Raw genomic sequence first — 12,535 nt, 5'->3', positions numbered from 1 at the left:
TGTTCCTCAAGCTTGTTCCTTCTTCCCATTACAACAACTTACATTCTAAGACAACCTTGTGTCTTCTCTATGTCTTAAGACCAACTTCTTTGACCTCATTAAGTGTTATTATGGAGCTGAGTATAATACATCAACAAGGTTCAGAAAGGCTGCTTTACAGTTTTCTGAGTCTTTGAGTGGTCCACCATATAGGTAGTGATCAGATCCATATTCAAAAACATTTTAGAGATACTGCTGCCAAGAAGTTGGCAATGAAAATTAAATGCCAGGATGAAAGCTTACTTGCAGTTCAGCAATCTGATGCCAGGTAGAGGACAAATGGACAATTTGAAAAGATGAGGTAATTTTTAATAGAAGTAGCATATGTTTCGTAGAGGTCATAATGACATCATTGCACAAATTATGCATATATTGCAATTGGCCTTAGTTTCATCTTGACAGCACAATGCAAATTGTGAAATGACATCATGGTATATGTGATGTCACTTTCCCTCTGCTTTCCTGTGAAACCCATGAGAAATATGTTGAAGAACAAAACAGGACCCAAAAGCCAAAGTCCCCATAGTATACCCCATTCTAATTCCATGCCATTCAGATTCCAGAGATCATTGGATAAGTCAGCAATAATGTCTATTCATATATTTTCTAGTACAAATTTGACTAGCAAAAACCATAATTATGATTCAAGGGTGACTAGTTAATTCAACAAAAAAAATGTCTTAACAATTATGTTGTAAAGCCTTTATTGGATTTTTTAAACATTTAAAAATTATCCATATAGAACTCTTCATTTTCTTCTGTCTCTTTTGAATGGAAGTTAATGTGAACCGGCTAACAGTAATTGTAAGCTTATTACAAGACCTTTTAGTATCAAGTTGACTATAAAAGGAATGTTTCGTCCAGATCTATAGTACCAACATGTAGGCATCACTGTGTACTTGTCCTCCCCCTTATTACCCTTGAGCAGATTTGGAGGCACTCAGGAAAACAGAGGGGGAAGGAGAAGTTTTGTTACATGAATAGAAATTCATTCCATAATACTGGATCTAGCCCAAGATGTTTGTTTGTTTGTTTATGTATTTATTCATCAAATTTGTCACCGCCCATCTCGTGAAACGACTCTAGGCAGTTTACAACAAATAATGTTAATAATGTTACACATGCGGCCCCATCCTTCTCATGCGGTAAGTCCCACTAAGTGTGCCCTTATTCCTGGGAAATGGTAAGAGTATAAAATATTGCAGCCTATAATTGCAATTTTGATTGCAGTTAAATTAAAGCAGGATATCAGTGGCACTCACACCTAATCCAGTACTAATATTAATCTGTGTTAATTATGACAAGGACATTAACTATTTGAGATAGAGATAGGAGATTTTTGGTGAGGTGGAGAAGACTATGGTGTTCAATTTAGATGAATGCAATTTGTTGTATATATGGCCAACAGTGGTAATGCAGGGAGTCCCCAGGTTAAGAACGCCTGAGTTACAGATGACCCATGGTTAAGAATGTAGCCTATTGTAGCAAAATTCGAGTTAAATACATGATTTGACTTAAATACACAATGGTTCGAGTTAATTACACAATACTACTTATACAGCATTGTACAATAATACTATTCCATCTTACGTACAAATTGGACTTAAGGACAGACCTTGGGAATGGACTCACTCTTAAACTGAGGGCTACCTGTACCTGCTTTTCTGGAATGCAGGTGCAGTTATTTCTGGCATGAGATATAGAGCTGGATACAAGTTTTCCCCCATCAATTGGGAGCATTCCCTTTTCTGCTGCTGCTGATTTACTCAGCAGAAAGCTATCTTCACTTTCAGCTCCCCATTTCGCTCAGCCCAAGGATCATGTCTCATGTTGCATCATACCATCCTCCAAGCTACCATACAAATTTGGAAGGGTGACATGCAGGATTTCACATAAAGTAGACAAAATGCCTTATAACAGCAGAAATATTTATGAGAAGCCTTCCCTGAATGAAGCCCTTCCATTTACAGAAGACTGAATTTCATTCATAGTCATCAGAAACATTCCATCTATAGGGTTACTTCATCATACTTTTAAATAGAAAAAAAAATGCCCAGAAAAAGAGCAATATTAGTCAAAGTTTAGAATTAGCCTACTTTTGTCATTTCAATTGAAATTTAATTTCAAGTAATTCTTACCCCAAATATGTGTTCAACAGCATTTCTGGCACTGCATATATGCCCACATTTTAAAAATGAAAACTTGCTTGTAAGAAAAGTATACAATATTAATATATAATAGTACTGCACTCCAACTTGAGACAAAGTTCAAACCTGTAGAATAAAACAACTTGCCATAATTTTTTTTATTCACTCAAGGTAGGAGAGATGCCCATTACCTATTCCACCCGGTTCTAAATCCTCCCCAAGCACTGTCCCAGAGTAGTCAAGTACTTCTCTGTCCAGCAAAAGACAGGTAGTTGCCATGGCAACTATCCTGGAAAATAGAAGAATGGAATTTAAATTTTTCAAAACTTACTAACGTTAAATGCTTTGGTGGGGATGCAGTGGATTCAGTGATAGATTAGATCTTCAACTTGGAGTAACCCTGATAATCAGAGAATCACCTATTGCTCCAATTCAAACTTTTAGAGGTAGAGAGAGATCTGTATTTGTTTCTGTTTACAATTATGCCTGCTAGCCAGGCTGTAGCCACAAATGGGGAATGAAGTTCTCCCCCACCAGTGAATTGTGATCAACTGATTTTTCTTCTTCTTCTTCTTCATCATCATCATCATCATCATCATCATCATCATCATCATCATCATCTCCATTCTTAATTTATCAATTCCCCCTTGATCCTCATTCATTAATTCGTTAATCTAACTTTCCATTCCTTTCCTTTGGTCTATTTTTCTTTCCTCCTTTTTCCCCACACTAAAAAGATTTTACTTCAATCTTTTACTAGAATAATTCTTCATTTTATTAGTTTTCATAGTCTTTCCTTGGTCATTGGTCCCTCTCATTAATCACTCAATAATTCACTTCTATTCTTTCGTTGTGAAATATAATTGTAAATAATCTAACTGTATGTACCTCTCTTCATCATCATCTTCTTTTTTTGTCCGTGTGTGTGTGTGTGTGTGTGTGTGTAAAAGAGAGAGAGAAGGAAGGAAGGAAGGAAGGAAGGAAGGAAGGAAGGAAGGAAGGAAGGAAGGAAGGAAGGAAGGAAGGAAGGAAGGAGTGCACATAGCTAATGGAGGTTGATTATTTATTTAAAGCGAGACTCTATTTCTCTTGATTTTTGAACTGGGAACAAGTTGGAACAGATTCTCTTGGACTGTTATGAAATGGACCAGGCTCCTTCTGGGGTTCAGGTTTAGCCAGAAAGAAGCTAAACTAACACTCACATGGGACCAAATATAAATATTATGTATTTTGATCCATTTTGCTATGATTTCTGCACATTTTTAACTAGAATGGGAATAAAACTTCATATATCTCAGTGCTGACTTTAGTCCGTCCTTTCTTCCCTCCCTGCCTCCCTCCCTGCTTCCCTCCCTCCCTACTGCAATCCTGCTCAGGTGAATAATCCTCATAAAATTAACACAATTTGCTATAATAAAATCCTTGCTTACTTTTTAATTCTTTGTACAATTGGGTTCATAACAAATATTCCATAACTTAAATAATACATTACTAAAATGCTATAAAAACTTAGTTACTTTAAATAGTATGTAACACTAATTAATATTTTACTAACCTATACAAATTGCTTTACTTTTTTAAATTACAAAATATGAAATATTCCTGAAAGGATATATGCCTTTCAGTATCCCTAACTGCATACTTATAAGAGAATCTATTAAGTTAGCCATTGTCTGCATAATGGCTTTTGGAAGTTTATATCAGACATTTACATATTCCATGCTTTAAACATGTCTAAAATACAAATTTACAATAGATTATAATATTTCCAAAATGTCACTGCATCTCATTAGATCACCTCTTGCAGACTTCTAGCCCTACAAATATGGTTCTTTCTGTATAGCTGTTAAATTGGTATTCCAAAAAAGAACAAGTTTTTTTACTAAGCTACTAAAATCTAATAATTCCTCACTGATGTGAAGAAATGCAAAAACCTCACAAACTGAATAATTTGTAAAATGATACGTATATTCATAACCTCCTTAGGAGAAGGCAAAGGCAGAATTATGTGTCACAGTGATGCAGTACAACCCATATGACTTACGTACTTGACATGACATCACAACAAAAGTACAAAGGCCAGGATTTGTGACATTATGTTGCAATGGACTTTTTATCATTTTTTCATCACCGTAGTTTGTTCTGAATGCTTATACGTATATTCCACGATTAACACATTTTCTTATTATAAATATATAACTAATAGGTGGCTAGAACCCAGTACTATGCATGGAAGTGTACCCATCTGCCCAGAAAAAAGGCAGCTTTATGAATAGTCACCCATTATACTGTACATAACAGGTTCTCAAAATCTGTCCAAAAGTCCAAAATATTTTTACAATTTTTACAGTTTTACAAGCACTCTTGTTTGATAGTACCATAAGTCCTCTACTTGGAACCATCTAACATAAAGCAGAATTGTTTGTCTCCCCCCCCCCCACCAACTTAAAATTACGGTACAGATACTAAAATCTGGTAAGAGCACTTTTTCCCTGAAGTTCTAATTACAGCCATTAACAGCTCTATGAATGAACAGAGGGCAAAAAACTGGGAAGATCAGAAAACCTGAGACCAGACTGGTCCGTTAAAATAATAATGCCCAGATGCCAGATCTCTTCTCCCATTGAGATCTGAGCAGTGCTCAAGCCATTAAAATGTAAATATACTAAAAACAGACCTAGGTCTGGGGACTGCTATAAATAGGGCTTAAATCCTAGAGGTGTCAGTAGTTAGTTTTCTAAAGTATGGTTTTTCAAGTATCTGCAATAAAAGTATTTCATCACAACTGTGTCCTTGAACCTTTGACTGCGTACCTTCTAGTCCAAGTATCTAGCCTGTTCAGAATGACAACTCTACTCCTAATAATTTCAATCCTACCTTTTAATGCTATGTTGATCTGAGTCCTATTATCACAGGTTTTTTGTGTACCTTACTGTGGCTATTTTATGTTTTTGCTGTATACCCCCATGAGTCAATTCATTGAAAACAGTGGTATATAAATTAAATAAATAATCCTGGCAGTGCCCACACTAGATATAGGTCTCAAAACAAGTTGTTCTAGGGATTCAGAATAGCAAATCCATTCTCTAAAGATCTGGAATTTGTATAGATAATTTTATCCCTGATTAGATCTGATGGGTTGACTAAAAAATAAAGTCTGATAGTGATACCACCACTCTTGCTGCATGAGCCAACAGGACTTCTGAAGTGACAGTCCTCACTTTCACTCCTTCCTTCCTTTTTTACATCAGATTGTTTTTTCAAGTTCTCTAAAGTTAAACTTCAGGGATGTTTCACATCCTAGCTGATTAAAAAGAGTCAGTGGGCAACTGATCCCCTCAAGTGCCTGTTAATAATATCAGAAATAAAAATTAGATGTATGGTCAAACTACTGATGAAGAGAAAAGAGAAACACACAAGGTCTTTTGTATTCCTAAAACCTAAATATAATAATCCATCTTCATTCTCATTTTATAATAGAGAACTGAAGCTAAAAGCATGACTGGGTTGCAATAATTCTCAGCTGGGATTTGTACACAGAACTCCATTTTCAGTTCCAACAGTCCCCCTATTGATCTAAAAATTGTTCACAATAGACTTAACAAAAACTGAATTGCTATTCTAAAAAAAAAAAATCTTCCCCTTAAAATAAATTCTACTGTAAAAGCACTTTATGATATGTTTTAAATTTAACTAAATATACTGTACAGATGTCCATGGCACCAGTTATACTACCAATTAAAATAAACAGCCTTCTATGGTACAACTCCTTGGTGGCATAAGAATATAAAAATAGCGCTGGATGGCACTATTTTGTAAAAATATGCCCAGCTGTAAAAAATCACTATAATCTACATTTCTTTTGGTTAAGGAATTAAAGTGAGCTAAATGTGAATAAGTACTTATGAACATTTCAATCCTACATAAACTAATAACTGATTATAAATTATCAGACATATGTACAGTATGTAATTAAGTAGATAATTTCTGCCAAGTATTTCTCTTGTTGCACAGCTGGCAGTAAGTCAATTTGATAATACATTTTTTGTCATGACAAGCTTATTTCAAAAACCAGATGCTAAATTGATTTAAGGTACATTTGAACCAGCATAGCCTTATTATAACAGTTGAAATAAATAAATGTAGGTGCTTATAGACAGGTATCTAATTATTTGTATTGTTCACCACTCACATCTCCCTGTGTAAATTTTTGAAGTATACAAATATCTCCCTACAATGGAATAGTTTTTTTTTTTAACTTCTGAAAACGAGCATTAATGGTTTTAATTCTTGGAACCTCCAAAATACGTTGTTAACTTCCAAAAGTACAATAATAATGTGTACAGGAAAAATAATGTGAGAAATTTCCATGTGATTGTACAGTTCATCTATACCTATATGCAAAACAAGGCATATAATTACACCAGTAAAATACTCCTATCCCAGCAGTTGGAATGGTAATTGTTTAAAAACTTTGCTCTGACAAACACATATTTTCTTTTTACTGTAAGCATCTCAAGTGAAAATTTTCTAGTACATTGCACACTTAAAGGACATTAAGGCATTGCAATATACAATGCTCATTCCTGACAAGTATTACATCTGAAGCATATGTGTCTAAAATAGGTTATCCATCACAGATGAGAATGTAAAGGAAATCCTTACAAGTTTACAAAAGCCTTTTTTGCATATCTTCTCAGATATCAACTGACTGTTTTGCATTCTAAATAACCAGACGAGCATCAAATTAATGCTATCCAAAGAGTCAGCCAACAGTCACAGTAATAACTTGAGAAGGAAAGTCATTAGTTGCAGCCAACAAAAAACCATGAACGTTTTAGCCATGAATGTTTTACAAACAGGCTCTGTGGCCTGTTTTGTAACAAAGCCCATTTCAACAGCTATAAACAAATGAAAGAAATCAATAAATGGATTGTAATTATCAAATAATGCAGAATGCTCATTCTGAAAAATAAATTTTGTTTCTGCTCTACCTGTACTTTTTAGATCACCTTTTTAAAAATGCTACTATCGTCTTGTGGAAAGATCCTCTAAAAATCAAGTCCCCTCTACACTGACAGCTGCATTGGAAAAAAAATAGACAATGCTAGATAATGGGTATAATACAGCTAGATTTGCAGTGCAGTCAAGCTTCTGCCAAGACATTACTATTAGAGACTGGGATGAGTCTAGGTTCTCCTAATCCTTTCTGCTCTGTGTCCAGAAACAACGAAAATAAGATGACATATTCATATAAAATCTACATATTTCAATTTATCTTATTATTCAGATTTGTGTTAATAAATACTGAAAAAATTAGCTTTGCAACATTTTGGATTAGAAAGCAAAAAGGTGCTTCAGAGTACAGCAGGTGGCCACTTGAAGCAGTTTCAAACAGGTACTACAGCTGTGCCCAAATGCGGTGACACAGTGTTTTACCTTTGAATGGAAGCATTACAGCCTTCATGATTAGGTCAAGTGAGTTAGGTATCATTAGTTAGTTTAAATTTCCTTCCTTAAGAATTGATTGACTGATTATGTGCCATCAAGTTAGTGTCAACTCTTAGTGACCATATAGATGATTTTCTCCATAAATCTGTCCCTACACTGGTCTTTATCCTGCTGTAATAAAAATACCATTGAATTTGTATTCAAATTGCTAGCCAAGATTCAACTCAGAGAACTCAAAGGATAATGTGAAAATCCAAGAGGCCTCGCTGAATGCTGCACTGATAAAGTATACATCCATATTCAAGTTCCTGATATGTTTTAGGTTAATAAGTCTTTCATCTTATTTAAAAGAGTGCAGTTTCTTAACTGCTTGGTCGTTAACAGATATATTCCAAAGAACTGAAGTTATGTTATTTTGGTTACCTGGCAAAAGGTCTCACATGCCAGACCTCTGGGTTACACATTAATCTGATTTTTAAGAAAGTGAAAGGGAAATTATTAATAATCATGGATAATGGTACCTTTACTTCTGAAATGTATGACAAGAGGTGCCTGGCAGGTTGTCATTATTTTTCAGTTAGAGATGCTGATATCTATTTGCCATAAGAATCAAAGTAAGACTGAGTTTTAATTCTTCATTTTACTTTGGAGAAGTTTTCTCAACGTTTTCTACCTCCCCGCCCCTTAGAGTCTAGAAAACTACCAGTGAAGCAACATTTCAAATTGCTGCTTCTGAATTTTGCATATAGGAAAGACAGGCTGAAAAAAAAAGTTTGATTTATTTTTCAGATGAACAAGCTCGAGAAAAATATGCAACATAAAGAATGGTCATCCACTTTGCAGCTGAAATTGAACTTCATTATTTCAAGGAGACAACCTCAAGTAACTAGCACTATAGCCTGAATTACTGTGGAAAGATTTATAAGCATTAGTCAATTGTTTTCTTCAGTAGTTACTTCATAATGATTCTTAGCATCCTATATTGCTTCTAGAATGGTGTACCATTTTAAGTATCAAATGGTTAAAGACATTTTGGCCTATTTCATATTTGACATCAGCCTTCCCCAATCTGTTATTCTTCAGGTATGTTGGATAAGAAGTCCCAAAATTCCCAGCCAACATTAGTCCAAACATCTGGTAAGATCAGAGGATCAGACGGAATAGGGGTGTCCATGGAAGGGGTCAGAAAAGCAAGATGGTAGCTGCAACTGTGTGATCAATGCCCTGTCCCTTTTTTATGTGTCACGCACATAATGCATGTAAAAAAAGAATGGGGTTTCTCTCATGCAGTCATGGATACCATCTTCTTTTTTACACAACACACCCATGGATGCCCCTGAGGCTAAGGAAAGCTATGTTACAATAGTCATATGAATTTGTTGCAGCAGAAGCATCAATGCTTAGCGTCTTAAAAATCCAACATTGTTATTATAACATAAACCTTTGCAAATTATACCCCACATCATCAGAGGTATGGAGCAATATGGGCCATAGGAAGAAATGGGAAAAGGAGAAACTAGAGGAAAACAAAATGTCTCTACGTGATGGAAGACTCTTCATTAAATTGCTACACTTTCTATTTGAATGATTTCCTTGTGAATCTACATGGCACAAACTGGTTATTTCTGTAATATGTTTCCTGAAGAGCCTATATACTTCAAAATATAACTGTATTATTTCAGGTTGCTCCTAAGATGATTTGGTGTACAAGCCATGAAGATACATCTTCCATATACAGGAATCTCTCACAGACTGACTTCATCCTATAATAAACAGCTGATTGCATGGTTTTCATTCAAATGATAGGGAAGAACCAAAACTCAGTAGTTCAGTCACTGGTATCTCCAGTTAAATAGTTAGAAAGTGATGAGAAATCTCCCACCAGAAACCTTAAGAACCACTGTCTGCCAAAGTATGTAGCAGTAGGTTAAATATAACTGGAGCCAGTCTGATGTAGTGGTTAAGGCACTGGACTAGACAATGGAAGACTGTGAGTTCTAGTCTTCCTATATGCATGAAAGCCAGCTGGGTAACTTTTGGCCTTTCAGCCCAACCCACTTTACAGAGTTGTTGAGGGGAAAAGAGAAGGTAGAAGTGTTATGCACACTGCCTTGAGTTGTACAATGTGGTAGTAAAATCAAATAAAAAATAATTGAAATAAGTTGTAAAGGCAGGATATAAATCAAATAAAAAATAATTCAATACAAGGCAGAATCTTATATTCATAAGACACACTTATATCCTTATGGAAAACTCAGCTCTTATTTGTATGTAATTCATGTTCATATTAGAACTCTTATACAAAAAGTTAAGACTGCCATATATACGACTCATAAATATTCAGACATGCAAAAATGGAGCATAAGAAGAAAGCAAGGTGATAGAATAAAATGTATCTCTTTTAGCTTCCCCCCCCCCCACTATTGTGTACTTAATCAGATCTCAAGACTTCCACAGAAATGTAGGCAATACTGTAGGCATTATTTGTAAGATGCTGTATGGTATGCAATCAAATAGCTGAAATATGCCTTGTCATTGTGAACAAAGAAGGATATGAACCATTGAGAAAACTCTGGTAAAATAGTTGCTTCTTTTTTTTCCAAAGGAAAATTAGTAACAACCACTATATTTTTGTGACTTCATTTTCACTTCTGATATGCCAGAGATATGAGGACCAATCACACAATCATCTTTAAAATTCATTTATCACTTTGGATATCTACAGATCCTGAGCATGGTTTAATACTGTCATATATTGTCATTCCTATTGCAGTAAACCAGAATGTATTATTTCCTGATTAAATCAAAATTACAAAGCCAAACATAAACATATTTTATAAGATATTTGGGACAAAATTGACTTTTGGCATTGGCATGAACTGGAGAATAGAAAGAAATGTTTTAACAAATTACACTGATTCTAAATTGGGATTTTAAAGGCATTGTGTTATACTCAAAACAAAACCTGTCTGGTTACATTGCAAATTACCCAGAGCACAAATCCATCTATAACCTGCCTCTGAACTGCAAATGATAAAGGATACCTACACAGACCCTGATGTTACTGCATCCCAGCTTTCTACACATGTATTCTTCCCTTAATGAGCACTTAAATTAACAGCAAAGAAGGCTAGTCTTTACCTTTGTGTAGACACAGAAAGAGTGGCTGTGAATGACAACTGTTTATCGCTCCTATTCCATAGCCTCTGCTTCTAGAACTCCACTGAGGCGTTCCAAGTCCCTGAAGGGCTGTTCCCAAATCCCATATCCCTGATTCACTGGCTCTTTCTTCAAGAGTCACTAGATGTCTCTCAGTGTAACAGCCCATACCCCACCCCACAAATACATCACTTGCTTTTCAGGCTCAAAAGATTCCAGGGTCCCCTCCCCCAGCCCTGTGTTTCGTTTCACCCCATCTCTGCCCCCAGATTTTTCTTCCTCAACTCCTAGATTCAACAGGAATAGTTTCCATCCAGTCAGAGCAAAGGGAGCAGTCAGTCAGTCAGTCCCAGCAACAGCATTTTCCTTGTTATGTTGCGATCACCCACACAAGAAGCGCTGCCCCGGAGGTGAAGTATGCCTCCATCCTCTTCAGCTGGCCGGAGGGGGTGGGGGGCTTATAAAAATCGCCCCCTTCCCCCCTCACCGAAATTGCTCAGTCCTCAGCCGAAGCATCCCACGTCCCCTCAGTGCCCCCCGCCTCACATCCACCTCATTTCAAGCCTCCGGCCAAGGACCCTTCTCCTCAACCAGCCACTGGCCCGTGCCTGACCAGACCTCATGGCCAGAACTGGCGAACAATTCCCAGATCGCCTCCTTCCCCGGGGAGGTAGACAAAGCGACGCTGACGCACCTGCACCCAAGGCTTCCTTCTCTTTCTCCTCAGTCGAGCCCGCGTGGCTGAGAGAAAGGGCGAAAAACACAGGAGTTCTCCTCCTCTCTTTCCCCCACCGGCCTCCCGCAGCCTGAGCCCCAACTTTCCGACCTCCTCAAGGACGCAGCAACAAGCCGCCCTTGGCGGAGGAGGGGGAGACAAGAGCACCCGTAGGGGAGGGGGAGAGGGTGGCCGAAACGGGGCTTCCATTGCTTGCTTCCTCTCCCGAAGGCAAGAAACTCCGGCAGCTGGATGCGCGTGCTGAAACAGGCCAAAATACCGAGCCAGCCGCCCGGACTGGGCTGCGGCGCAGAGCGCGCCTCTCAGCCCGCGCCGCTGTGCATTTGCAGCCGGCAACATCCCCTCACCTTCTTCACCCCGACTTACCATAAGGAGAGACGGAGGTGTCCCCCTTCCTAGCCATGGTTCTCCGCCGTCTTCCGGGCTTGCGGAGCGTAGAGGCAGGGCACCTCTCCGCCCGCTGCTCAGCGTGCTCTTTGTTGCTGTAATGGCATGTGAGGCGGGCGGAGGGGTTCGGGAGGAACGGCGGCGGCACCAGCAGCCAAGCCCCAGGTGCTGTCTTCCTCCTCGTCCTCCTCCCGCCGCACTTCTCTTGCGCCCAAGAGCGACACCCCGCTCCCCCCTTGTGCCTCCTGCTCTCCAAGCCGCGCTTGAAAGCAACGTTTAAGGCAGAGGAGCTGCTGCAAGTAAATACCGAGGCGGGCGGCGGCGGCGGCGGCGGCGCTGGCAGCCGCAGTTGCTAAAAGCTTCCTCGGCCTTCGCAGGCATGCGGAGGAGGAGGGGGCACGTGGGACTGCCCCCCAGCTTCAGCCCGCCCCTCTATCCATATGCAGCGAGCCGGAGCGCACCAACAACCCCGGGAGGGCGCCACAAACTCCTCCCCTCGTGCGGGGAGCGCCTCGCTAACTTCAGGCAGGAGCGGAGACCAGAACTTCGCTTCTCCTGCGGTAGCTTCGGGTCTTGGCTCTCTTGCCGCCGACGGGTGGGAATCAAACGCATGTTG

At 38.5% G+C, this 12,535-nt stretch overlaps 1 protein-coding gene across 7 annotated transcripts in view; it reads right to left on the bottom strand.

Annotated features, from left to right (window-relative positions):
• Positions 1–12,301, bottom strand: part of SLC44A5 (solute carrier family 44 member 5) — a 188,721-nt gene extending 176,420 nt beyond the window's left edge. For 6 of the 7 annotated variants that reach the window (XR_015793458.1, XM_088128430.1, XM_088128431.1 and 3 more), the window contains exon 1: positions 11,899–12,300. Coding sequence is in view for 6 of the 7 variants with exons in the window: in XM_088128430.1 (XP_087984556.1) it covers positions 11,899–11,935 (37 nt within the window). In the remaining variant the exon portion in view is untranslated. Of the gene's footprint in view, positions 1–11,898 lie in introns of all 7 variants that reach the window. The other variant, XM_088128429.1, reaches the window with a different exon arrangement.
• Between the last annotated feature and the right edge of the window lie 234 nt (positions 12,302–12,535).

Source organism: Python bivittatus, unplaced genomic scaffold (assembly GCF_059951505.1).
Source record: "Python bivittatus isolate LINGU-HERP-01145 unplaced genomic scaffold, Pbiv_v1 ctg000700_np1212, whole genome shotgun sequence".
Classification (NCBI taxonomy): Eukaryota; Metazoa; Chordata; class Lepidosauria; order Squamata; family Pythonidae; genus Python; species Python bivittatus.
The sequence above is the reverse complement of the archived record's forward strand: the minus strand, read 5'-3'. Positions and strand labels throughout refer to the sequence as shown.